A 27,901-nucleotide genomic window follows, 5' to 3' on the forward strand; every position below is an offset into this window, starting at 1 on the left:
CTAATGAAATAATATTTATTTTATTGCGAATATATATATAAATGTATATGTACAATACACAGGAGACATGATAGTCCATAGCCACCAGTAAAAGTGGACGCATTTGCTGATGCTGGTGACCACTAAGAAAGCCGTGGGAGTGTGCTGAGCGTCTGCAGTGGCTGGAGAATCCCCTCTCCCTCTGTCCAGTCCAGGAGACCAGAGGCCCAGCCCCAGGGCCGTCCCAGGGGGCCGAGCACCGTCCACTTTAGATCAGCCCGATCCGGCTGTGTGCCCTGCCTGGCAGTCTCTCTGCTCACCAGGCCCAGGTCGCCAGTGCCTCGGCTGGGAGCTCCTCCCAGGGGCCTCTGTCTTACTGTCTTCCCAGCGAGAAAGCCCTTGAGATAACCCTGAGGTGGCCCCAGGGGAGCCCCGTGGGGTTTTTCATGGGCATGTGGTAGCGCATGCGAGTCCAGAACCTGGAACTGGGAGGCGCCGACTTGAGGCCTCTCCAAGTGACTATGGGCAAAACCCGGAGAGCCTTCCTCACCAGGTCAGGCAGGGATTCTGGCTCTTGGAAGGGACAGAACTTGACTAAGATGAGCTTCAGCGTCTGATCATCCAAGGCAAGACTCACTGCTGCTTGCAGTTCAAAGACACTGGGTCCGTTGACATAGTTGGGGCTTAAGATGAAGACTCCTCTTCTACTTTTCTTGATAATGCTCACGATGTCTTCCGTGTACACTGGAAAGAAAGGATTTAATTAATTGCACTCTTATTGCTAAACCTGGAGTCACAATAACCCTGGTTCCCCCAGACTTACCCAGAGGTTCCCTTCCAGGCAGAGCGGACCGCTCCACTAATCTTACCAGCTACCGCCACCCTATCCACAGCAGGAATACACCCTACTGCCCAGCGCCTCAACCTGCAGTTCTCCCTGCATGCTGTCTCCTCAAAGGCCACTCCTTTAGGAGCAAAGCTTGTGGAACAGGGGGCGGGATCAGGAGCGCAGGCCGTCCAGCCCCTTGGTAGATCTGAATGGAGAAGGCAGAGGCCTGGGCCAGGCTCCAGTAGCCCGTGGCCGGTGCTGCGTTGGTGGCCGGCAGCGTCCCCCATGGCAGGGGCCACCCAGTGGGAAGGACAGGGTCATCCTGTGAGATGCCAGGGAAGCTCTGTCCTAGGCCCCGGGGCCAGTCCTCTCCCCTGGAATGGAGGCTCACGTGATAGACACGAGGCTGCCCAGGTGTCAAGCTCACAGCCCTCCCAGCGGGGCCAGCCCCAGCGGCGAGGGGACAGATTGGCACTGACCGTCCCTTTGAGCTATCACACCTCGGGCGGGCCGGGCCTACCTCCTCCCGGAGCCACGTCTCTTTCAAGCAAACACAAGGTGTAGCCATATTTGTTTTCCAAAACCTCGGGGAACAGCTTCAAAGCCAGGCAGTCCTCACTCACGGGCGAGGCGGGCTCGCTCTCAGAGGCGCTCCCCTTGGCGTAGGAGATGAAAGCATCAAACTCCTTTTTATCTGGAGAGAGGATGATAGCAGTGTAAGCCACGCACACCTACCTGTGCTCCAAACATATGGCAAATGGGTGTGAAGCAGGGTGTGGGGTCATCACTGAATTGATGACAAAAAATAAAAGCAGCAGCCAGTCCATTTCAAACCCCACTGGGCATGTGCCCTTGTCGGCCCAGGAGTCGCGTGGGTTCTCTTTCCGAAGCTCCGGGCCTCTGTTGGTGGCCACGTGGGCCCCGCGCGCCACGTCCTGCTCGGGAGGAGCCCCGCGGCCAAAGCCCCGCGGCCGCTGGCAGGTCGCAGGAGGTAGCGGACCGGAAAGCTGGTGCCTGGCCTTTGGCAGCACGGATCAGCGCCCGTCCTCCTCCTCCAGGGGCTCTGCAGCTCTGGCACTTGTCTCCCAGGACAGGTCTAGGTCTCCAGTGCCTCCGTTGACAAAGGATTTCAAATGCACATTCATGACTGGGCCACGCTAACCAACTACCTGGAGTGGCAGGAAATCTCCAGGTGAACCCCGGGCTCGGGGTTGAACACACGGGTGCTCTGCACAGGCCGGCGGTCACAGCTACAGGGTAGCCACAGCCCCAGCGCCCTGCAGGCCTAGGGGCCTCTAGGGAGGAGGGAGGAGCGGGCCTGGAGTCAGGGGCGGGCACCACGCAGCCAGGCGGGGAGCTGCTCCAGGCAGCCAGTCCCCCAGGCGGAGCAGGACGCTCAGGTGTGGCCGGCAGGGACTGCTGCGCAGTTTCTTGTGGAACATGCCACAGTTGTCCCAGCTCCTTCCAAGTCCAGCAAACTAGGACTTTTCTATAATCGGGAAACATTATGGACCTTGGGCAATAAAACTAGAGCGCGGAAGAGTTAGACAACCTGTTAGACATTCGCAAGGCGACATTCTAAGCTTCTGTGTATCATCACCAGCATGAAGGAAACATTTTGCTGGAAAGCCCCGGGTTGGCCAGAGCGGGCACTGACTGGCTGTGCCCAGCCCGTCCTGACCACACCAGGCTCCTGACGTGTCCGTGGCAGTGAGAGGAGCGTGGTCACAGCGAAGGCTCCCGCCCACCGTACAAGCTGCAGAACCGCAGGACAAGCAGATTTTAGCAGAAGCTGAAGTTGTCAGAGAAACAAGACTATGACCAGATATTGGCTTAATTCAAGAAGGCTGACCTTCGTTTTAAATGAATCTCAGCAGCCCGCTTGCCTAAGGGTTTCTAGTGTGTGTCTCAGTGAATGGTCTCAGGGAAGGTGACGGGAGCTTTTCACTTACGGCTCCTGGAGACCTGACAACCCTCATGGGTGGCTGGTGTGGGGAAGCACTGTGGGGGCTCCTGCCAGGTGAGAGCTGGCCTGGGGTGTGAGGAGCTCCCGACAGGTAAGGGCTGGCCCGGGTGTGGGGGCTCCTGCCAGGTAAGGGCTGGCCCGGGTGTGGGGGTTCCCGCCAGGTAAGGGCTGACCTGGGTGTGGGGGCTTCTGCCAGGTAAGGGCTGGCCCGGGTGTGGGGGCTCCTGCCAGGTAAGAGCTGGCCTGGGGTGTGAGGAGCTCCCGACAGGTAAGGGCTGGCCCGGGTGTGGGGGCTCCTGCCAGGTAAGGGCTGGCCCGGATGTGGGGGCTTCTGCCAGGTAAGGGCTGGCCCGGAGTGTGGGGGCTCCTGCCAGGTAAGGGCTGGCCCGGGGTGTGGGGGCTCCTGCCAGGTAAGAGCTGGCCTGGGGTATGGGGGCTCCTGCCAGGTAAGAGCTGGCCTGGGGTATGGGGGCTCCTGCCAGGTAAGGGCTGGCCCGGAGTGTGGGGCTCCCCGCAGGTAAGGGCTGGCCTGGGGTGTGAGGGGCTCCCCAAAGGTAAGGGCTGGCCCAGGGTGTGGGGGGGGGCTCCCCACAGGTAAGGGCTTAAGGGCTGGCCTGGAGGCCAGCAGAGGGCTGTGCTCTCTCCAAGCAACAGAGCTATTTGCTAAAACTACAAACATTCTAACCCTGGGCCCAGGGACCAGAGAACACGGAAGCGGCCCTCTGTTCGGGGGTGGACGGCACTTGGCCGACAGCACGGGGCCTGCAGCTCACACGACGTCACACTCGGGACGTTCCCTCCACCGTCAGGCCCCTGGCTGTACAGGTGAGGCTGACGAGGCCACACTAAGGGGCCCGCCCAAGCTCCGCCCTTGCCAAGCAGTGCCCTGGGCGAGACTGGTTGGCTGGCTGGGGGGTTGCCGGGCCGGCTTCGGCTTCCCCGCGAGGTGGCAGCGCAGGGGCTGCTCTAAGGGCCCCAGCTGTGCACACTCGCCCCACCGCCCGAGGCCTCCGGAGGGAAACCAACCATAGTCGCAGGGCCGGTCCCGCACCGAGTTCGCGGTCAGCAGGAGACCGTGTCAGGTCCCACCTGTGTGAGCTTCATGGCGGACACCCCGCTGGAGTGAGGAGCCCTGCGCCCTGCGCCTCCAGGTGCAGCCGCCCTGGCGGCTCGGCGGGCAGGTTGGCGTCAGGCACACCCGTTTCTGGGCTCCTGTGCCTGAGCCAGTCCCCAGAGGGGCAGTCACAGAGCGGCGGCCCTTACCCCCGAGCGTCTCGTCCTTGTCCTGGCAGGTCCGGCACAGCAGCACCACCTCAATCCAGTACGCGAAGAGCAGCGCGCCTGCTGCCAGCGCGCCTGCCAGGGCGGCCACGGTGCCCAGGAGGACGTACAGGAACACCACTGGGGACGGGAGGGGCGGGAGCAGAAGAGATTGGGGACCAGCTACAAGGGAAAGACCTATGGCTCCTGCTCTGTTAACCTGTTAACCGGGGCGGTTCTGTTCTGCTCAGAGAATCTCCTGGCTGGGAGCTGCACGCCTGGGGCACGGAGCTCACATGGGATCACAGTCCGTCCTCTCCCGAGAACTGCGTGTCACTATGGAAAGATTTGCAACCTCCTGGCACCTGGGCCCGGAGGCACTTTGTCCCGGAGGCACCTGCTCTTTGCACCCCCAGCCCCTGTCACCTGTAATCTGGTCCCAGGGCGCCCGGAGGCACCCACCCTCCGTGGCCGACCCCCCTCAGCCCGCATGACTTGTAACCTGTAAGATTATCCCGTGCCCACTCCCCCCTGCCTGCAATTCCTACTTCCCCACAGAACCGTGTCCTTCTACCCAATGTAAGCCGACGGCTTATGGGGCAGAGCAGGTGTTTGTGGGTGACCGGCTGCTCTCCCTGCTGCCGCCGGCAGGATTGGAATAAACGCTCAGCTAGGATTCCACCCTGTCTCTGCAATTGGCTCAAGTAGTGACCGGCCGCTGGACCCCTTGGTTGTCTGGTTACAGGGACACAGCGCCGTGAGCCAGTGCAGAGCGCCCGCCGCTGCGCCCACCCACAGCGTCTCCACCCTGTTATCCCAGCAGCATGGCCGCCACGGGAGCTTCCTCTTGAAGGCTGAGATGTGTCAGCCACACCTGGAGGGAGGTCCTACACTGAGTGGGGAGAACTGGGAAGGGGCAGGTGCTGGGCAGGGCGCCTGGGAAGTGATGGGAGCCACTGTTACTTATTTTCCGCGGGAACTGCCCCCGGGGCTCTGCACCCTCTCACTGCAAACCAGTTTCAGGTACAGTCATCCCCACTGAAACCTACGCTCCCTGCGGCCAGGAGGTGCATCTGGCGCACCCTCCGTGCACCTAGCGTAGGAGACACCCCTTTATATAGTGCCCACGGGCCAGAGCCAAAGGCTGTCTTATTGAAATCCCGTGAGCAGCCAGTCTGCTGTTCTAGAATCATTATTAACTGAATGAATGAATGATATCGCTTTCATCTCTGAACTTCATCTCAAAAGAATTAAAAGCGATTTCTCACTGGAATACCCATCCAGCTTTAAAGGGCTGTGGTCTGTGATATACACATATCCCCCGGACACTGAGCAGAAGCACTTTCTCCCCCTCCAGGCTCCAATACCTGACCATCACGTTTCCTGGATTCAGAAGTCAGGAAAGGAAAATGAGAGAGGGACGAGGTTCGAGCACAAGGCCTTCGCATGGAGCTCGCATAGGTGTTTGTGGAATGAGTGGGAGAATGAATGATGGGCTGTTCCGACACAGCCCCATGCGCCCAGTATCGGTTAAGGCGACCAGGTCTGGATCACTGATAGGAAACTGACTAGTGTGTGCTCTTGGTCAGAGCTTTGAGTTAAGCAGCGAAGTGCACAGAAGGCCGTCTGCCAGCGTCGTCTTGCTGCTCTCACCACAGCACTATTGCCAGGGAAAGCCTGGCCCGCGGGGCGGCGGCTGTGCCCGGCCTACCTCCCGCCCTCCGCCTCAGCTGGAGGGGCTGCGTGCTGTTTCCCAGCGAGTTCTGGGCGAAGCAGATGAACGTCTTGTGCAGGTCGCTCTGGGTGACTCTCTCCAAGCGGACGGTGCGCTGGATGACTTCCGCCTCCACGGTGGGTTTCACGCTAGGAGAGGAGGAGACATCACAGCTGCCAGGACGTACAACGACACCCATTCGCCGGCTCGGGGCCATGCGATCGCCAGCATCGGCCTCTGCAGAGCTGGGGCAACCAGCAGGAGGTGCCCAGCTTTGCGCGGCCGGCCGGGAGGCTCGGGTTTAAATGATGAATCTGCTAAGCATTGTCCAGAGCGCTGACTCTCAGGTATGATTCGCCTGTGGGCCTCAGCTGGCCTTGCTCACGCTAAGCCTTTCCCTGAAAAGATGCTAACAAGAATTTATGAACATCTACGACTTCCGTGGACGGCTTACTCTGTATCAGGCCGTCTTAGCACAAACAGGGGTTACGGATCCCTCCACACTGCATCTCACAGGAAGCCCACAGGTGCGGCATGAGTGTCCTAACTTGGCTAGCAATGCAGATCAGGCACAGAAGGCGAGCCCATGTTCACGCAGCCAGACGTGGGACCTGATTCCTGGCCTGTGCCCTTGCCCATCCAGGACCAGCCAGGAATGGGGGTCTTTATTTCCTCACAATGTGGATTCTCTAAAGTTGCCAATCTTGCCTCTGTCCTCACCCTAAGGAATCTTGTTCACACGAGTGATATTGTAGGGGGTGTTGCTTGGAGACGTCAACACCGACGCTTCCCCACAGAGCGCTTCTTGCTGCCGGAGACTGCTGAGGTCTCACCTGCCCGTCCGCCCCTCACAGGGGCTGGCAGGGGCTGCAGGGGGCACCGTGGCGCTCCCACACTCACACTGCCCATGGGTGGGAAACACCCACACAGAGGGCGTGTGAGGTCAGAGCACACCCTCTCTCATACTCAACTCCCTTGAGCTTAGATGCAGTATCAGCTTAATAGGGGACCCAATGACTTTTCTTGTGTTAGAAATTCTTGCTAAATCTGATTACTGCTCCAAAAACCTGTCCTTCGTTATATTTGTTTATTGAAATGTTTTATAAATCAGAGGCGTGCTAACTCACAGACTGGTGCTAACCCACAGATCTTAGAAAGACGAGGAACTATATCTTTTAGCGCCAAGCCCTGCAGATTGGCCCCAAGCCCTCATCTCCAGGGGCCTGTGTCCAGCTCTGTGAGGAGCTGGATAGATGTGAATGGCTAGAGATTTCCATTTTATGAAGCAAAACTGTCTTCCCAGTTCATTCTGGCCACTAATTCAGGTCTGTGCTCTTGAGAGCAACAAAGTCTAGAAAACAGAGTAGCTTCCAAGCATTTCAAGACAGACCGCCGCTCAGCCTCCCTTCCCAGGCTGCACTGCTGCCCTGTCCTCACTTCACGTAAGTTTTGGTCAGATCCCTTGGTCATGCAGCGTTTCCTCATTTCGTACTTTCTGGCTGTAATGACTCTGGAGACCTGGGTATGCTGAGTGGGCACTGGGGAACGGGGGGCTGGGGGACAGCATCCCCCCATTTGTCGGACACGCTGCTTCTGTCCCAGCAGCCTGGGCCACTGTCTGTCCCCTTGTCTACGTGATGTTTAAAGCAGCCGCAGCAAACTGTTGCTAAACATTGAACTTGAAAGCCACTTAAATACTTCGCTCCATGGCCCTGCCCGAAGCCGCATTTGGCCCAGGTTTAAAGTTAATGTGCACTTTGACTTTCATTTTCACCACTAGCTGGCGCTCCTGGCACACTGTCAAGAGTGTGTGTGTGTGTGTGTGTGTGTGTGTGTGTGTGTACACCTCCGTGTGCACATCGCAGAGGTTTCCGGAGATGAGAGCACGCATTGTGGGCTGCAAAGAATATTGTCCTCTGATTTTCTCCTTACCTTCTCCCTTCCTTTGTTGGGATTTCCAACTCCTGACCAGAATCTTTACTGTACCATCTCAGCACCGGTTTGAAGTGCTCTTCAAAGCCAAATCGTGCCGTGCAGTTAAGAGTCAAAGGTTTTCCTGCAAAGGAAGGGGCCACAGTAGATAGGAAGCAGTGAGGACACTGTCCGGCGCAGCAAGAGACCTGCGGACATGGCTCCCTGCCCTCAGGCCGCAGGCGCAGTGGGCCGGGAAGAGCCGCCCGCCCGCCTGCCTGCCCGCCCACCTCTAGGCAGAAACATGCACACAGCTGCGCATCTGCAGTGGCAATGCTGAGATCGCAAACATGGGCTATGACTTTTGTTGTTTGTTGTTATTTTTATGAAAGAATGTTTCTATCAATTAAAAGATTTTGTATTATAAATGTGTAATAAAGTACCAGCTATTTTTTAAAATTTTTTATTGATTAAAGTATTACAAATGTGTCTTTTCCCCCCATTGTTCCCTCATCCCCCCAATCTTGCCCTCACCCTCACCCCCTGTTGTCTGCATCCATCACTTATGCGTATATGCATGCATACAAGTCCTTTGGTTGATCTCTTCCCCTCACCCCCACCCTCCCTTGCCTTCCCTCTGAGGTTTGAGCATCTAATCGATGCTTCTCTGTCTCTGGGTCTGTTTTTGTTCATCGGTTTATGTTGTTCATTATAGTCCACAAATGAGTGAGATCTGTGATATTTATCTTTCTCTGAATGACTTATTTCACTTAGCTTAATGCTCTCCAGCTCCATCCATGTTGTTGCAAATGGTAGGAGTTCCTTCCTTTTTACTGTGGTGTAGTATTCCATTGTGTAGATGTACCATAGTTTTTAATCCACTCATCTGCTGATGGGCACTTGGCTGTTTCCAAATCTTAGCTATTGTAAATTTTGCTGCTATGAACATAGGGATGCATATATCCTTTCTGACTGGTGTTTCTGGTTTCTTGGGATATATTCTTAGAAATGAGATCAAATGGAAGTTCCATTTGATGATACATCAAATGGAAGTTCCATTTTTAGTTTTTTGAGGAAACTCCATACTGTTCTCCACAGTGGCTGCACCAGTCTGCATTCCCACCAGCAGTGCACGAGGGTTCCTTTTTCTCCACATCTTTACCAGCATTTGTCATATGTTGATTTGTTGATGATAGCCATTCTGACAGGTGTGAGAGATACCTCATTGTCATTTTGATTTGCATCTCTCAGATGATTAGTGACTTTCAGCATGTTTTCTTGTCTCTTGGCCTTCCTTATGTCTTCTTTTGAAAAGTATCTATTTAGATGTGTTGCCCATTTTGTGATTGGGTTGTTTGTCTTCCTTTTGTTAAATTGTATGAGTTCCCTGTAAATGTTGGAGATTAAACCGTTATCAGATATAACATTGGCAAATATGTTCTCCCATGCAGTGGGTTTTCTTGTTGTTTTGTTGATGATTTCTTTTGCTGTGCAGAAGCTTTTTATTTTGATGTAGTCCCATTTGTTTATTTTCCCTTTAGTTTCCATTGCTTTAGGAGCTGTGTCGGTGAAGAAATTGCATCAGCATATATCTGAGATCTTGTTGCCTGTGGATTCCTCTAGTATTTTTATGGTTTCCCGTCTGATGTTTAAGTCTTTTATCCATTTTGAGTTTATTTTTGTGTATGGTGTAAGTTGGTGGTCTAGTTTCATTTCTTTGCATGTGTCTGACCAAGTTTCCCAGCACCATTTATTGAAGAGACTGTCTTGACTCCATTGTATGTTCATGTCTCCTTTGTCAAATATTAATTTGAGTATAGTGGTTTGGGTCGATTTCTGGGTTCTCTATTCTATTCCATTGCTCTATATGTCTGTTCTTGTGCCAGTACCAGGCAGTTTTGAGAACAGTGACTTTGTAATATGTACGTAGAGCTCGGGAATCATGTCTCAGTGCTGCGGCTGATGCAATGGTGTGAGCACACTCCACCATGACATGCTTCCTCGGCACACCAGGAAGCAGCAATGCCCGCCTGAACGAACTCCTAGAGCCATGTGCACAGTACCCCAGCCTTTCAGCCATTGGTCGCCTGTAGCAATGTGTCTCCCTCTGATTGGTCCCCTCATGCTATATATACCCTGTAGTTCCACAATAAAACGGGTCTGCGTCACTGAACCTGGTCTCCGGAGTCGTGCATGCAGACGCCCTAGCACGTTGGGGCTCCGTTGTCCTCACCCCCGTGGGACCCCCTGCTTCAGTAATACAGCTTGATATCTGGTATTGAGATCCCTCCTACTTTGTTCTTCTTTCTAAGGATTGCTGCAGCTATTCGTGTTGTTGTGTTTTTTTTTTTTATTCCAGATGAATTTTTGGAGAGTTCTTTCTAGATCTGTGAAATAAGCCGTTGGTATTTTACTGGGGAGTGCGTTGCATTTTATAGATTGCTTTAGGAAGTATGGACATTTTAATGATGTTGATTCTACCAATCCATGAACACGGTATGTTCTTCCATCTGCTTATGTCTTCCTCTAACTCTTTTTTCAATGGCCTGTAGTTTTCCAAGTACAGGTCTTTTACCTCCTTAATTAAGTTTATTCCTAGGTAGCTTAATTTTTTTTGTGCAATGGTAAATGGGATTGTTTTTGTAATTTCTCTTTCTGTAAGTTCACTATTGGTGTATAAAAAATGCCATAAATTTTTAGGATTAATTTTGTATCCTGCTACATTGCTGAATTTGTTTATTAAGTCTAATAATTTTTTTGATGGAGTCTTTAGGGTTTTCTATGTACAGTATCATGTCATCTGCGAATAATGACAATTTTACTTCTTTCCAAATTTGGATGCCTTTTATTTCTTCTGCTTGTTTGATTGCTATGGCTAGTACTTCTAGTATTATGTTGAACAGGAGTGGTGAAAACGGGCATCCCTGCCTTGTTCCTGTTCTTAAGGGAAATGGTTTTAGTTTTTGACCATTGAGTATGATGTTGGCTGTAGCTTTGTCATATAAGGCTTTTATTATGTTGAAGTATGATCCTTCTATTCCCACTTTGTTGAGCGTTTTTACCAGAAAAGGGTGTTGGACTTTGTCAAATGCCTTTTCTACATCAAGTGATATGATTATATGATTTTTGTCTCTCAATTTGTTTATGTGATGTATCATGTTTATTGATTTGCAGATATTGTACCAGTCTTGCATCCTGGAATAAATCCCACTCGGTCATGGTGTATGATCTTTCTAATGTACTGCTGGATCCAGTTTGCTAGGATTTTGTTGAGGATTTTAATATCTATGTTTATCAGGGATATTGGCCCCTAGTTCTTTCTTTGTGGTGTCTTTATCTGGTTTGGGGATTAGGGTGATGCTGGCTTCATAGAAAGAGCTTGGAAGTATGCCTACCTCTTGAATTTTTTTGGAATAGTCTGAGAAGGATTGGTTTTAGGTCTTCTTTGAATGTTCGGTAAAACTCCCCTGTGAAGCCATCTGGTCCAGGGCTTTTGTTTGCTGGAAGCTTTTTGATTACTGTTTCAATTTCATCAGTAGTTATCAGCCTATTCAGGTTTTTTGATTCTTCCTGATTGAGTTTTGCAAGCTTGTATTTTTCTAGGAATGTATCCATTTCATCGAGCTTGTCCAGTTTTTTGGAGTATAGTTGTTCGTAGTATTTTTTTTTTTTTTTACAATCCTTTGTATATCAGTAGGATCAGTTGTTATTTCACCTCTTTTACTTGTGATTTTGTTTATTTGGGTTCTCTCTCTTTGTTTCTTGGTGAGCCTGGCGAGAGGATCATCAATCTTGTTTATCCTTTCAAAGAACAAGCTCTTGGTTTCATTGATCTTTTGTATTGTTGTTTTGTGTGTGTGTGTGTGTGTGTGTGTGTGTGTGTGTCTGTGTGTGTGTGTGTGTTTTGTCTCTATGTCGTTTATTTATGCTCTGATATTTATGATTTCCTTTACTGTGGGCTTTTCTTATTGCTCTCTTTCTAATTCTTTAAGTTGCAAGGTTAGATAATTTGTTACCAGCTTTTCTTGTTTTTTGAGGAAGGCCTGTAGAGCTATGAACTTCCTTCTCAGGACTGCTTTCACTGCGTCCCATAGATTTTGGATTGTTGTGTTTTCATTGTCATTTGTTTCCAGAATGCTTTTATTTCTCCTTTGAACTCTTTGGTAACCCAGTCATTGTTTAATAGCATGCTATTTAGCCTCCAAGCATTTGATTTTTTTCATTGTTTTTATTGTAGTTGATTTCTAGTTTTATGCCATATTTCTGAGAAGATGCTTGTTATGATTTCTATCCTCTTGAATTTGAAGAGACTTTGCCTGTGGCCTAATATGTGGTCTATCTTTGAAAATGTCCCTTGTGCATTTGAGAAGAATGTATATTCTGTGGCTTTGGGGTGAAATATTCTGAAGATGTCCATTAAGTCCATCTGATCTAGTGAGTCATTTAGGATTGCTGTTTTTTTTTCTGATTTTTTGTTTAGAGGATTTATCCAGTGGTGTCAGTGGGGTATTAAAGTTTCCTACTATGACTGTATTGTTATCAATCTCTCCCTTGATATCTTCCAGAAATTGTTTTATGTATTTGGGTGCTCCTGTATTGGGTGCATATTTGTTTACCAGAGTTATATCTTCTTGTTGAATTGCTCCCTTTAGTATTAAGGCCTTCCTTATCTCTTGTTATAGCCTTTACTTTGAGGTCTATTTTGTCAGATATAAGTATTGCAACCCCAGCTTTTTTCTCATTTCCATTTGCCTGAAATTTTTTTTCCATCCATTCACTATCACTCTGTGTGAATCCTTTGTTCTGAGGTGGGTCTCTTGCATACGGCAAATATATGGGTCATGTTTTCTTATCCATTCAGCTACCCTATGTCTTTTGATTGGTGCATTTAATCCAATTACATACTTGTTTGTTGTAATTTTTAGTCTTAATGTTTGTGTTTCTTCTTGCCTTTCTGTTTCTTCTTTTTACAGCAGTCACTTTAGCATTTCTTGCATTGCTGGTTTGGTGGTAATAAACTCCCTTAGCCCTTTTTTGTCTGTGAAGCTCCTAATTCCACCTTCAATTTTGAATGACAGCCTTGCTGGGTATAGTATTCTTGGATTCAGTCCCTTGCTTTGCATCACTTTGTATATTTCACTCCATTCTCTTCTGGCCTGGTGTGTTTCTGTTGAAAAATCAGTTGATATTTTAATAGGGACTCCCTTGTAAGTAATTTTCTGTCTCTCTCTGGCAGCATTTAAGATTCTTACTTTGTTGTGGGTGTTTGCCAATTTAATTATGATGTGTCTTGGTGTTGGTCTTTTGGGGTTTATCTTTTTGGGGACTCTACATGCTTCTTGGATTTGCATAGTATTTTTCTTGCCAATATCAGGGAAGTTTTCTGTCATTATTTCTTCAAACAGGCTTTCTATTCCTTGCTTCTTTTTCTCTCCTTCTGGCACCCCTATTATGCAAATATTGTTCCGTTTTGTGTTGTCCCAAAGCTCCCTTAGGCATTCCTCTTGCTTTTTAAACCTTCTTTCCAGTTGCTGCTGTGCTTGTGTGTTTTTTCTTACCTTGTCTTCTAATTCGCTGATGCAGTCCTCAACCTCTTGTAGTCTACTGTTTAAGCCTTCCATTGTGTTCTTTATTGCAACTATGTCATTCTTCATCTCCTCTTGGTTCCTTTTCATGTTGGTGACATTCTCATTCACTCCTTATAATTCTCATTGAGTTGTGTGTATTTGTCATCCAGCCATTTGAGCATCCTTATAATCATTACTCTGAATTCTTTCTCTGATATGTTGCTAGCCTCAGTTTCATTTAACTCCCTTTCTGGTGATTCTTCTTTTTCTTTCCTTTGGAGATTGCTTTTTTATCTTCCCATGTTTTGCTGTAATGTTTTAATTGTAGATCTGATTGCTTTGCTACCCAGGTTCTTTTGGGGATGATGCTACTGGTGTGACCTCTCAGGTCTCCGGGGCTTGGTAATCTAGTGTAGCTCCCTACTTGAGCTATTTGGGTTCCCTTGATGTAGGCCTGTGAGCTGGAAAGGCACAACTGCGGTGTCAAGAAATCAGCAGCAGCCGTGGAGGGGGGTATCCAAATTTTTGCTGTCTTATGCCCTTGGTTGAAGTTGTGTGTGTCCAATGGGGATTCACAGTGGCACCCAGGAACCATCTGTTGGGGTGATGGGGCACAGGAGGTCTGCGCTCTGGAAAGGCGTGACTATGGTGTCCAGAGGTTGTAGTTGTAGGGTGGGCAGACTCAGCTTTTGCTGCTGCTTCTGTGGTTGAATACACATACCCCCAGTGGCGGCTCACAGAGCGCCCATGGTGCATTTGCCAGCAGGGTGTACTGACACACTCTGAAGGGCCTTTGCGCTGAAGCCACAGAATTGCGGTGTCTGTGGGCAGGTATCCCAGAAGAGGGAATTCAGCATTTCTACAGCCCAGCAGTGCACCCCTGTTTGCATAAGTGCATGCCCAGCGGGGGCTCACAGAGGCACCCAAGGGCTGCCTATGCCACGGTGGGCTTGGGAGACTTGCGCGCTGGAAAACCATGCCCCTGTAGTGTCCAGAGTTCTGCAGCTGTGGGGCGGGCAGGCTCAGTGTTTGCTGCCATGCCTGTGGTGGATAGGCGTGCACTCCCAGGGGCAGCTCACAGGGCACCAGCGGTGCGTTTGCCGGCGTGTTGTGCTGAAGCACTCTGAAGGGCCCTGGCACTGAAGCCACATAATTGAGGAGTCTGTGGGCAGGTATCCAGGATGAGTGAATTCAGAATTTCTACTGCTGGGGTAGGGGGGTGTGTGGGAGTGTGGCCCTGTTTGTCCAAGATTGCACCTAGTGGGGGCTCGCAGGGCTCCCATGAGTGTCCTGTAGATAGATGGGCTCTGGGTCCCTGCTCGTTGGAAATGCACGACTGTGGCAGTGCCTTTGCCGGCGCAGAGCTCTGAGGCACTCTGAGGGCCCTGGTGCTAAAGTTGTGCGGCTGGGTTGTCTGTGGCAGTTATTCAGGAAGAGGGAATTTGGCATTTCTACTGTGGGGCAGTGCACCCTTGTCTGTCCAAAATCACACCCAGCAGGGGCTCACAGCGGCATCCAAGAGCGGCCTGTGGAGCAGGACTCAGAGGCCTGCATGCTGGAGGTTTGCCACTCGGAGGGGCGGCTGCACTGACTGCTGTGGGAGCAGTGCACCTTTGGAGGTGGAGGTCCCAGGGTCCTCAGGTCTGCGGGTGGGGCAGCAGGATTTTGGCTGGAGTGGCTGCCGGTTAGGGGGCCACTGTCTGGGTGGTGGTGCTGATGAGTTCCTAGAAGAGGCCTCTCTCCCCTTCAAGATGGCGTGGGCTCCATGCCTGAGCCCCACAGTGCAGGGATGCCCACAGTGGTGGTAGTCTCTCCCTGTCCCAGAGAGCCTAGTCCACCAGCCCCTGCTGTTCCTGCCAGATTTAACCCTCACTCACTCACACACACACCACACACTCCCCTTTCACCCCCTCACTCGCTCACTTCCTCTCCCTCACCTCCGTCCTGCCAGCTGCCATCTCTAGTCTCCAGTATCAACTATTTTTCAAAAGGGCATTATCAGAACCAAATTCCTACCTTATTTATTTTTTTAAATTTTTATTTGTTTATTTTTATTTCTTTTTTATTGTTGACACTGTTCCCCGTTTCTCCTCACCCCACCTTTGCCCACTGGCACCAGCTCCCAGCACCCCTCACAGGCCTTCCCCCTCCGTTGTCTGTACCTATGGCTACCATATGGGTGCTTTTTGGCTACTCTCTTTATATGCGCTCGTCAGTCCCCTCCCCTGACCTCAGTCAGTCTGTTCTGAGCTTCCATTTTGTCCATCAGTTTATTTTGCTCATTAGTTTCCACACGTGAGTGAGATCATAAGGTGTTTGTCTTTCTCTGATTGGCTTACTTCACTTAGCACCATCCTCTCCAGGTCCATGCACTTTAAAAACAACTGTGTTTTTTTTAAATGAAGGCTGGTTTGGTCAGAGCACTGGGGTCCCCCTGTGGTTTGAGGGAACAGAGGAAAAGGTGAAGTGTGAGCACTAGCTCGGGCTCCGGTGCGGAGCTGAGGGAAAGGAGACAGGCATCTTTCTAACCAGCACTTACATGCTCAGCAAACGGCATGAGATGAATGTTCCAAGACATTATTCAGACATTTCACTGCTGTGGACCGTGCACGATGGATGTGCACGGATGTGATCACATGAGCCTGTCTCCCCACTTTCTCTCGAGAGCTACCCCATTCGCTCTGCCTCGGCCTCAGTACCCTAACCATGGGGTGTGCAGAGACTCCATTTGAAAGCTCATCTTTGCACCTTACGAATGCTTCTCTCCTAGTCATACTTTAAATTCGCTGGCACCATATGTAACTTTGTTATTTTTTAATTACATAATTTTTGTTCTTTCTTTTGTCCTTCCATTCTTGTGTTGTTGCCCATATTGTGATTCCTATAATCAGGATACTGATACCCCACCTAGCGGTCTCTTGCCACAATACAGCATTTGTTTTCACATTTCTATTAGAAACAGTTCATATTTTAAATAATAATTATTTTGTGGAAGCAACCAGTACTTCGTTTTAAACAGTGCAGCTCGTAGTTGGCTGTTTGGTGAGATGTAGATGCTAGTGAAGCTGACGAATAAAATGGACGTAGAAAAGCCATTGGCCCTTCTGCCCAAAAGGAGACACCGCTTTGGGAAACACATTAAGTGAGCAGGGACGGTAACATTCTCCTACAGTTACCTCAAGGGCCAGACAATCACCTACTTTTTATAGGTTAATGCTACTCAAGATGGTAAATTGGTTATATTTATAGACTTCACTAAGCCGAAGTGCCTACTATACACGCAGCTGTTCCTGGGTAAGAAAGAGTGTGGCCCTATTGATCATGTCAAATGCTCAGCCCCCGAATGGACGCCAGCCTAGATTGCTCAGTGGGACCTTGGGAGGTCAGTTCAGTTTTGCCTATTTACAGACTTAAAAGCTGAAACTTAGGTTAAGTGACTGTATGAGGAGACAGCACCAGTCAGCGGCTGAGTCCAGATCCACATCCAATTCTATTGGGCTTGAATCCGATTCTCTTTTCCTTATATCACATCATACTTGGACGTGCGCCCAGAATCCCAATATCCGCCCAGGGTGACAGGCGCCCGTCTTACCCAGCTCCACTTCCAGGGTGTCCTGGGCCGGCTCCAGGATGTCCGGCTTGAGAGTGGTGTTTCTCACTGAGGAGAAAAAGAAGAAGCATGGTGTGCAGGGGAAGCTGCAGCCTGCGTCTGAGCGTCTGCACGCGTGGTCACACGGAAAGCGAAATATTTTGGAGCAGATTTTATTCACATTCCCCAGGCTAGGACTCGGGTTCCATGTGAAAAGCAAGCTTCCACAATGACTGTGACATCGGGGTGCAGGTGCTGGCAAAAGAGTAGTTTTTTATAAATCCATGTCTGCCTGCGCGAAATTTTCCTGAGGGCCACGGGGTGAGGCTACATAATAGGATGAGTGAGCAGGCTGTGCAGGCTGTGCTGTGCTGTGCAGGCTGTGCTGTGCTGTGCAGGCTGTGCTGTGCTGTGCTGTGTTGTGTAGGCTGTGCTGGGCTGTGCAGGCTGTGCTGTGCTGTGCAGGCTGTGCTGTGCTGTGCTGTGCTGTGCAGGCTGTGCTGTGCTGTGCAGGCTGTGCTGTGCTGTGCTGTGCTGTGCTGTGCAGGCTGTGCTGGGCTGTGCAGGCTGTGCTGTGCTGTGCAGGCTGTGCTGTGCTGTGCTGTGCTGTGCAGGCTGTGCTGTGCTGTGCAGGCTGTGCTGTGCTGTGCTGTGCTGTGCTGTGCAGGCTGTGCTGTGCTGTGCTGTGCTGTGCTGTGCAGGCTGTGCTGTGCTGTGCTGTGCTGTGCTGTGCTTTGCAGGCTGTGCTGTGCAGGCTGTGCTGTGCTGTGCAGGCTGTGCTGTGCTGTGCTGTGCTGTGCTGTGCAGGCTGTGCTGTGCTGTGCAGGCTGTGCTGTGCTGTGCTGTGCAGGCTGTGCTGTGCTGTGCTGTGCTGTGCAGGCTGTGCTGTGCTGTGCTGTGCTGTGCTGTGCAGGCTGTGCTGTGCTGTGCAGGCTGTGCAGGCTGTGCAGGCTGTGCTGTGCAGGCTGTGCTGTGCTGTGCAGGCTGTGCTGTGCAGGCTGTGCAGGCTGTGCTGGCCCTACAGGCTGTGCTCTCCTCAGTACATTACCAAAGCTCACCCAGTTGTCCAACTTGGAACCTAGCTCTCATCCTTTCCTCTCTCCTTCACTCACCATTTCCAATTCCTCTCAGATATACCCCTTAAATATTGAGTCCATTTGCTTCTCCCCGTCCTTATGGCCATCCTAGTTTCCCCTCCATCAGCCATGCCTGCTTGACTGTGGCAGCCTCCTATTTCTTCTCCCGTCTCCATTCTCCCGCCCACAAACCCATTTTCTACACAGTGGACAGTAACCTATGTCCAATACAAATCTGTTCCCAACCCTCTTCTGCCCAGAACCCTCCATGGCTCCCTGCTGTTCCTCAGATGAAGTCCGCGCTCTCTGGGACAGTGTCTGTCAGTCTTGTTTGCACACACTCACCCTGTACTGCTCGCTCTTCCTGGGCCGCAGGGTCTCCCCACACTGCCTGCGCGCTCCCTCTGCCAGAAGGGCATCTTTCCCGCCTCCATTGGCTAATTGGTTCCCATCCCAGTTCCCGCTTTGGGCTCGGGATACGCAGGTCTAGGTTTTGTGCCCGCTTTTTCTCCACTCCTCACAGTGTATTGTCATAGCCTGTTCCTTCCCTTGGGCCCCACAGAATGCTCAGTGCTGGGAGGCCAGAGGAAATGTGCAGGTACTGTTTTCACAGCCACAGCACCAAGCCCAGTGCCTGACACATCCTAGATTTTCAGCAGATATTTGTGTGAGAATGAACAAATAAACGAATGAGTAAATGAGGAAGATGTAACGACAGGCTAGGCTTGAATGAACGAGATGCCACAGGTGATCCAAGGAGTCCTTGGGGCAGAGAAAAGCCGGGGACCGATGGGCGAGGGGCCAGGCCTGTGGGAAGGACAGCCGCGGGCCACCTGGAGGGGCAAGTGGTGCCAGCGGGGCATTTGCATCTGTCTCCTTCTGCAAGGAGCGGTCTCTCGGTGTGGACCTGCTCAGGCCTGAGGCAGCAGGTGCAGGGCCAGGCTGCCCGTGCGGTTTGTGGCTCAGTAACAGGAGAGGAGGCAAAACTGAGAAATATGTTTCCAAGAGATAAATCCGCTACCCTGTAGCTGTTCAATACAAGACATGGATGACTGCCTTGGTAATGCTTTGACATCGCCATGCTTACATTAATGACTAGTTTATTCGTGCCGACACCTATAAATCCAGTGGGCTGATCCAGGGGAGAGACTGGGCCAACACATAGAGAACTGTCAGAAGAATCAGCCCAATGGGCCATAAACACAACCAGATGCTCAACTTCACTAGGACTCAGGGAAAGGTAAATTGATATAAATGAAAAAGACCCCACTTGGCACCAATAAAAATAAAGTCTGAGGACACCAAGAATAATGTAGGAATAATAGGAATCTATTCACTGATGAAGAAACTGGCAAAGCAATACCTTAGAATAACATCATGTGCTTAATAACACAAATCACATTCTATAACATAGAACATTATTCTATTTATGAATGGACATGTACATATGTAAAAAAGGCATAAATAGAAAGGATATCCTATATAATAAAAAGCTAATATGCAAATCAACAGAACGGTGGAACAACCAGTTGCTATGACATGCACTGACCACTAAGGGGCAGTGCTCAATGCAGAAGATGCCCCCTGGTGGTCAGTGCGCTCCCACAGGGGGAGTGCCACTCAGCCAAAAGCTGGGCTCTTGGCTGGCGAGCATACTGCCATGGCAGGAGCCTCTCCCGCATCCACAGCAACACTAAGGTTGTCCGCCTGACTGCTCAGGCCCACTCCCTAAGCTGTCAGCTGGACATCCCCTGAGGGTTTCTGGAATGTGAGAGGGTGCAGGCTGAGCTGAGGGCCCCTCCCCCACAAGTGCACAAATTTTGTGCACTGGGCCTCTAGTAAATTATAATACTAAACTACATCTGGGAAGGCAGGAGAAAGGGAAGAGATGATGGCATGGGCCTTGAGGTTTATCTGTAATGTTTTGTTTCTTTAAATAAAAAGCAAGATTTTAAGCCTGTGGAAAAATATCCACAGTTTTAAAGCTGGTAATAGGTATGTGGATGCCAGCTATTTCTGTGTGTGAATTATTGATATCATTTTAAAATTTATTATAGAAACAAACCAGGGATAAATGCATGGAAAACCCAACTTGGGACAACTTGGATATGCGCCTTCCCTGCAGAATGACTCTAGGTTAATGGGAATGCTGATGGTTGCTGATATTCAAGGCTTTCCCCAACGACACTATATGTCTATCTTATTTGGTTTTCCTAAAAGGAAAACATCACAAAACCTCAGGAACAGACTGGGTAGTTGGGATTCTAACATGAAATCTTGAAACCGAGATGTCACTTACCAATGGTTTTCACTTGGACAAGGGCTCTGACTGTGCGGGACCCTGCGCCGTCGGCCTGCGTGTAGTCGCAGGCGTACGTGCCCTGGTGGTAGTCGTAGATCACGGCCAGCGGCAGCGGGTTGCTCCTCTGCGCAGAGAGCAGTCTTCCATTCTAGTCCGAGAGAAAGAAAGGCAAGTGAAGCTCTTTCTCTGGGGACTGTCTTGTACTCATTGCACCTCTCGGAGACCTGCACAGTGCGAACCCGGAAGGGGACAGCCAGCCTGAGATGGGGACACGACAGTCATCCCCGGAGGGAGGAAGAGGTTCTGTTCGAAGTTGCCTTCGCAGAGTTCTTCCTTAAAATAAGAGGCGTTTTAAATGCCATCACTTCGTGCATGGAGATCAGGCGCGCATCTCGCCAGCCCACTAAGAAGTGTTTCATTTATTATTTTCCAAAGCATGACTCAGGCCCCTGAGAGTATTCTAGAAAACGCACCATATTCTAAGTAGAAAATACTAAATAATTTTTTTAAAAAACCTATGTGTTTATTATGTCTGAAAATTGATGCAGATTTTCTGTCTATGGGGCTAATATAAAGCTTCCTCTTTAAATAAATTTAACTTTAATAAAATAATAAAATTTAAATGTAAACCATTAAGTCCATCAATATGACAGAGTGGCTGAGGACTGGAACTGGGGTCTGTTGGCGAGGCCTCTGGCGCTGCAGGGCGACCTGCCTGTCCTTCCCAGACCCTTCTCCTGCCGGTGCGGTGCCCTGGCCTCCGCCCTCCCCTCAGTGCCGCGCCCCTTCTCAGCCCAGGGTGCACACACTGCACCGCCTTTGCCAGGGTGGGCGCTGCCCGGCTTCCACTCCCAGGGCGAGGGCGCCCTCCTGGGGACAAGTCGGCACCCCTAGCGGCCCCGCGGAGCGCAGCGCCCCGCTGCGAGCTCAGACCTCCGTCATTGCGCCCGTGCACCCCCGGACTTAGTGCGGTGTTCAGTGTGTAGGTCACACCCTCTCCGGGTCGTCCGGAGCAGCCTTTGTGCCCAGACATAGGCCAGGTCCCCGACACGCCGGGAATCAGCCCGGCCTCTCTCATGGGCGCGCAGCATAAGGACGCAGGCGCGTCTCCGCCAGCGGTAGACGCCCCCAGGCCCAGGCCTGCCCTCCAGTGCAAGCAGCGCTCTGAAGAAGGTGCCGGAATCAGGCGGGAAGGAAGGGAAGTGTCATTTAAGAAGCTTGAGGCAAAGCATCCATGCAGGAAGCAAGGCCCAGCTGAAGGGGCTCATGCGCCTGGCTGTGTTTGACCTCTGGGCTCCGGCCCCCAGCAGGCAGGCGGCTGCCCTCTGCAGAGGGAGAGTGAGTGAGAGCGTGCACAACTGAACAGAAGGTTGTGAAGCATAAGAGTCACATTATTAGACTTTTTTTAGTGGCAACTCAGTGTGAGAGCGCTTACCAATTTAAGCAAAGACTATCATAATCACTTCTGCACCGTGAGGGACTGGGGCGCGGCAGGACTGTGAGCCTCTGGTAGATGGTTATCACTGTGCAATGAGCAGGAGCTCCTGCCTCCACGTGGCCCTTGGCCTCCAAGTTCCAGCCAAGAGTTCCAGGAGCAGCCCTCTCACCACTGCAGCCGAGGAAAAGCGATCAACAGCAAAGAACAATAGGAAGAGCCTCTTACCCGGGTCGCTTGCCAAGTGTTTGATCCGGTCTCAGCTCACCGGACTGCTCAGAGGCCTCCCCGGCTGGGTTTGCATAGATGGTTTTCCATTTTACAGGTGGGCAGCCTGAGCTCCCGGGCTTTGTCCTTTGCTCTGTGACACAGGCTAGTCAGTGAGAGCACTGGAAATTTATCTAAATTATTCTGACTCTGAGTTTCCAGTTCTGATGGAGGAGTTCCCCTTCCACGCTGCCTGCTGCCCTGTAGAGGCAGGGATTCCCCACTCCACGTCTCTAGTGTGGTTCCTGTGGCTCAAGAGGAATTTCCAGGAGGTTGACAAGCAGCTGAGGGTTGGGGGGCAGAACTGGTTGGCGGGGCAGCTGCCGTGTGAAGGCAACCAAGGCCAAGTAGTGGGACAGGCAAGGTTAAACAACCCATCGGCTGATCTCAAGGATCAAGAACCCTTTAAGAGGGAGGTTCAGAGCATGGGACAAAAGTCAGAGACAGAATTCTGCACAGTGACACATAAAAGAACAGAAATTAGAGTGGAGGTCGTAAATCACATGAGAAGACAGGCAATAAATCACATGGGAAGGCAGAGTTAGAACTAAGACGTTGGCTGAGCAACAGGGAAGATGAGTGATAACAAAGTGGACCTAATCCTATATAATAAAAGGGTAATATGCAAATAAACCAAACAGCAGAACGACCGGTCGCTATGACATGCACTGACCACCAGGGGGCAGATGCTCAACGCAGGAGCTTCCCCCAGCCTGGGGGCCCTGATCGCCCAATCAGGGCCTGCTGGCCAACCTCTCAGTCCCTCTCCCAGCAGGCAGGCTCTAATTGCCTGGTGGGGAATGGGGCACTGGGGGTGGGTGGCTGCAGATACCAGTGGTGCCAGGCCAAGGCCCCCACCCTGCTGGTCGCACCACACAGAGGGTGACTGGCATTGGGAGACAGAGCTGGCAAGTGGGTGGGAACGGCCAACCTCTTGGTCCCTCCCCCTTCCCCTCTCCCTCCCTCCCCCCAGCCAGTAGGTTCCTATTGACCAATGGTGAACAGGAAACTAGGGGTGGGTGGCGGTGGGGGGCTGGGCTGGCTGCCAGCAGCTGGGGAAGATGGCCCTGATTGCAGGCCAAGCCCAGGGACCATACCCGTGCACGAATTTCATGCACCAGGCCTCTAGTTTTTCCCATAAAAATGTGAGAATGGCGCAGTATGTACCATTAAGATTTTATGAGGTGGAAATAAAAGGAACATCAAAGACAAGAGATAAGAGATAAGCAATTTGTGCTAAGAACGATGGAAACCCCGTTCTAATAATACAATCACAAATGATTTAGGTGGGAAACAGAGGGGCTAGTGGGCCTGTACAGGGAATGCTTTGCTTTGTTCAGAGGTAAAGAAATACACAGATAAAAAGGAGCAGCACCCCAATGAGACCTGGGCGGAGAGTGTCGGGAGTCCTGGAGAGAGCTGAGGCACGAAGAAAAAGCTGAGGGCACAAAAGGCCCCTTTATTTTATTTACTTATTTTTAATCCTCACCTGGGAATGTCTTTAAATTGGTTTTAGAGAGAGAGGAAGAGAGGGAGAGAGCCATCGATGTGAAAGAGAAGCATTGATTGGCTGCCTCCGGTATTTGCCCTGAGCAGGGATTGAACCCAGAACCTTTTGGTGTATGGGATGACACACCAGCCAATTGTGCAACCTGCCAGGGTACAGGACTCTTAAAGGAATGTGTGACGCAAGGAGACGAACAAAGCAGAGAGCGCGCCCCTCGGAGCGTTCACCGTTCTGCTCTGATGTCACCAGCCTGCTGTGCTGCGGGCAGAGCTGCCACTCCAGCGAGCACCACACACCGTGCACTGTCTGTGTGGAGGGCGCGCCCTGGAACTGGCGACACAGCATTCCTGCCTGGGCTTTTGCTGCTCGTCTGGGACTACATCTCAAGCCCTGTCTTCCAGGGGGCCCGGTGTTTTCACATCTGTTTAATGACTCAGTGTCCAGCTCACCTCTTCTCACCCCTAATTGCATTAGTGGCTACTTTCTCCAGTTTGGCAAATGCTGTGAGTTTACTTTGAGCCATAAAGTCCCCAAATGTGAAGGTCACCACTTTTACAGCCTCCACTTAAATCATTTTATCTTTTATTTTATTTCTTGAAAATATCTGTAGGGTCTACCATCTTCTTTCTATTCCCACAGGGTCCCAGGTAGGACTTATACTTGTAAAGTTCAAACACACCAACAGGGACCTAACAACCTACCACATACCCAGCCTGCCGCCTGTGCACACAGTCCACCCTGACTCCACCAGGCACGACCGCTGCCCGCTGAGCCGAGCGCTCCCAGCACGCAGCGGCCTGCAGCTCCTGTTCCCAGCGTCCATCCCCCACTCCCTGCCGAGGGCCGCCGCGCCATCCCTTGTTGCAATCAACTGACAACATTCCATTTATACACACATTTTGCTCTAATATTTATCTTTTAATGGAAATAAAGGTATGTTATGGGGAGCAATTCCACCTGGACTCAGGACACCTGCGTTAGTGCCATCTGCTCTGCCTGAGGACCTGCGGGTGTGTATGAGAGAAAGGAGCACTGGGTACTATTTCCTGCCTAATATCATCGCTTTTAGTAACACACTGCGTCCATGAGGTCTGTGAGTCTCCAGGTGTGCATGTGTCTGTGTGCATGTGCGTGTATGTACTGCACACGCACACGCACAGACCTACACACACACATGTAATGCATAAACATAGCCTAAACCATGCCTCTCCAAAGCCGCATCAGAAGCTACGACTGTAGAGCAGCATCGTTTAACTGCGTTTGGAAGAGATGCCTTTCCCACTGACACCTCTGACACATGCAGCCAGAGCCCGGAGAAGGGAATGAGCTTCCTTAGCAGACGCCAGGCAGCCTTGGGGTTTCGCTGGCAAGAGCGATGTGTGCAGAAAGTCGGCAGCCGCTCTGCTCGTGCTCACCTACGAGTGAAAATGGCCTTTCATTGCCGGGTGTGCCCTTCCACCTGAAAAGCCAGGGCAAGCCTCTCCCTGGGGCTGGGAGCAGCCCCCTGGGCAGAGCAAGGCCTCCGCCCTCCGATTGCAACACTCATCAGCCAGGGGAGTGTCGTTCTTAAGAGAGCTGAAGAGGGTGAACCGAACCATGGACTCCTTACTAACCTCATCTCAGAGGCTGTGAAATGAATGTGCCCCAAACTGGGCATTTTTGAAGCCAGCACGCTTTCAGTGTCACTTTAAAATACAAGTGTGAAACTTTAGACACATCACTCATCATTCCCGAGTAGTTATTTCTACAAAGGACATAAAGCACCTGGCCACCTGCTGTCCCCAAGGTTCAGGAGAGCCTAGTGGAAAACGCTCTCCCACCAGCAGCCCCCCTCCCCCACGCCTCTGTTGTGGGGTCAGGAAGTGCACAGGACCACCCATCAAGCAGGCTGCCTGCTGGGCATCAATCAGTGGCAAGTTAAAATGATGTTTTATATTAACAAACAAACATATTTTGAAGTCAAATTTAAAGTTTTACACAATTTTTCAGACAAAGTACTGGACTTTAAACAATTATCGTCAGTGTAGTGGCATTTAAATTCTATTCCCTGATTCCGCCGTCCAGGGTCCAACTGGCAGAGGGCTTTGGAGGTGATGCTCGGAGCATTGGCATAGATTGTGGCACTCGGTAACCCATAAGCACAAGGAAAATGCCAGGTGTTTGCTATGTGGTTTGTAACTCAAACCCATTACAGAACTTACCTTTCCTGGCCATTCTCTTCTCTTAGCACTGCACTCCCGTCTCCTGGTCTCGCCTGTCACTCAGGGCCTCGCAGAGGTGCCCACTCAGGAAAGTGTTCTACGCTCCGATTCGACCAGAGACCTTCTCACTTGCTGGGTGCTCCCTCCCTGAGCAATTCTCACTGCTTTCCAAAGGCGTCCCGCCGACCGCTCTGGCGGCTGCCTTGGCCGGTGCTGTAACTACCTCTTACTTCACATGGATATACCTGACTTTGAGACAATTTCCTGGCACAATCGAAAGGGTGCCTGGAATGGCTGGAGCGGCCGTCCTGTGGCTCCCGGCGAAGACCATGTTAGAAAGTCAGTCTTTTCTGTGGGCACAAGGCCAGCCTTGGGGAAGCTCTGGACCTGAGATCCTCAAACCCACGATTCTACAGACTGACAGAGATGCTGCCATTAGAAACCACATCTTGCATGAGTTTTGGAAAAGTCACTCTTACCTGGTACCAGGTCATCTCTGGACTCGGGGCGCCACCCTGGCAGCCAAGGCTGGGGCAGTGAATGGCGTCGGTGCTGCCCAGACGGAGGTAGCGCGTCCGCGGCACAGGGCGTGCACAGGAGAGGTTGGCCTGGGGCTGCACTTCCAGGACCATCTTCACACAGCACGCCTCGTCCCTGCGGCTCCTGGGAGAATCAGGAGAGTCAGCGTGGCCCCGTGAACACAGGTTTGACTCAGTACTAGCGGGCTTGGGGATATTTTGGATAAGAATGTGTGTGGGACACACCTCATCCTGGGCCTACAGATATAGGAGCCAGCATGGCTCCTCTCCGCGGTCAGAAAGCGCAGGGCCTTCTTGTCCAGCAGCAGGTGGGACTGGTTGCTGGTAATTTCCTTTAAGGCGCCTCCTTCCCGAGGCTGAAGGTACCACTGGGCATCAGACAGGCCCTCAAGGCCATGGCAGGGCCGGTGCGCAGGGCCCTGGGCGGGTGAGAGCGGCTGTCTGTGGTAGGAAAGGGGTTTCCGTGCCTCTGCTAAGTCACAAAATAAGACAAACTCCTCCTCGGCGCTCTCCGCAGAGTACATCCAAAGGAAGTTTTTGATGGAGCAACCTAGAAACCACAATAGACAAGCAACACAGAAATGCATTCAAGGATGAAACTGACTTACATTTACAAAGAATAGTTGTTATTTTCCACTTCACTGTCCCCCTTTTGTGGGAAAAGGAAGTTTACATGCTAACGCGCTCCCCCTCGCCCCCCAGGGCACCCCAGCCACTTCAGCTTAGCAGTGGGTAATATTCGATTATTATGTAATTGTATTTTGAGCAGTGTATTCCTGCTCCCACCCAACACCCACCTGAGTAACTGGGTCCCCCATCAATGCTTGGCGTCAGCTGAAAGCTGTTCACCCCAGTAACTTCTCCTTCTACAACCTCTTACTAGTAGGAAGAATGTGTTCTGTGATAGTGTGTCATGCTACTGATATATCAAATTATCTGTCACTTTAAGCTTTGACCATAAGATTCAGTGTTGACTTGAAAAGTGAACCCTACCTGAGATGTTAAACCCTTTGATCCTCTCTCCTGTGACAAACCAAAGGAAGATCCACCCCAAACAGAGCATCGTCCGCCCAGGGGCCGGTCCCTCAGGAAGCACTCGTGGCGCGGGGGTGCGCTGGGACTCAGAGTCCACCCCGCAAAGCCTCTTCATTGCTGAAATAAGTGGGAGATAAGAAATTGAAACTGTGATCAAAATGCAAGTCACACAGGAAGCTTCGAAAGGGCAGGTCCTTCCTAGCAGGCGGTCACATGTCCACGTGTGCATGGCATTCAGTGGGGTGTGCAGGCTGCGTGCCACTCACCCCTGGGGCGGGGGGAGCATGGCGAGCTCACAGCACCGCGGGGCCTGGCACAGGCAGTGCTCGCTTCCAACCCCATTTCCTCATGGGGTTTCCTCCCCATGTTCGCAGCTAGTGCACACATTTCCATGAGTAATTTGGAAAGAATTAAATGAAAATTTTCCTGAAAAGAAAATGACACGTTGAGTGAAAATGTTAGACTCCCCACACTTAGGGGAGCTGGTGGAGTGCGAAGTCCGCGCTGTGTGCACATTGCTAGTGTGTGGGAACTGTAGCGCATGCAGGATGCGGGACTTTCTGTGTCGCAAATAAGAGGAAAGCGCTGCTGCTGGAGGGCATTGCTACCAACCCTCTGACTGGAAGACGAGGATAGGCCACCGCAGAGAGTGCAGGAGCCTGGGCTGTGCTCCCAGCGCTTGTCCCCTTGCTGGTCGCGTGGTCATTGGAATTTTCAGATCACC

At 51.3% G+C, this 27,901-nt stretch overlaps 1 protein-coding gene across 1 annotated transcript; it reads right to left on the bottom strand.

The window, feature by feature from the left end:
* Positions 1–27,869, bottom strand: IL18RAP (interleukin 18 receptor accessory protein). The gene is made up of 11 exons (XM_081101584.1): positions 27,444–27,869; positions 27,136–27,294; positions 26,368–26,692; positions 26,083–26,266; positions 20,191–20,341; positions 16,819–16,884; positions 7,681–7,804; positions 5,746–5,897; positions 4,038–4,175; positions 1,329–1,502; positions 1–723 (listed from the first exon to the last, which is right to left on the bottom strand). Exons 1-11 carry the CDS (start codon positions 27,718–27,720, stop codon positions 353–355), a joined length of 2,121 nt encoding a protein of 706 aa, XP_080957710.1. The 5' UTR covers positions 27,721–27,869; the 3' UTR covers positions 1–352.
* Positions 27,870–27,901: the final 32 nt, after the last annotated feature.

The sequence above is a fragment of the Myotis nattereri genome (genome assembly GCF_964212035.1).
Source record: "Myotis nattereri genome assembly, chromosome: 10".
Classification (NCBI taxonomy): domain Eukaryota; kingdom Metazoa; phylum Chordata; class Mammalia; order Chiroptera; family Vespertilionidae; genus Myotis; species Myotis nattereri.

Excerpts from the sequence above, each read along its gene's own strand:
- IL18RAP (XM_081101584.1), bottom strand. The coding sequence starts at position 27,720 with ATGCGCTACAGTTCCCACACACTAGCAATGTGCACACAGCGCGGACTT. Across the intron at positions 27,295-27,443 it reads ATGCTCCCCCCGCCCCAGGG|CAATGAAGAGGCTTTGCGGG; the intron begins GTGAGTGGCACG and ends CACTTATTTCAG. Across the intron at positions 26,267-26,367 it reads ATCTGTAGGCCCAGGATGAG|GAGCCGCAGGGACGAGGCGT; the intron begins GTGTGTCCCACA and ends TGATTCTCCCAG.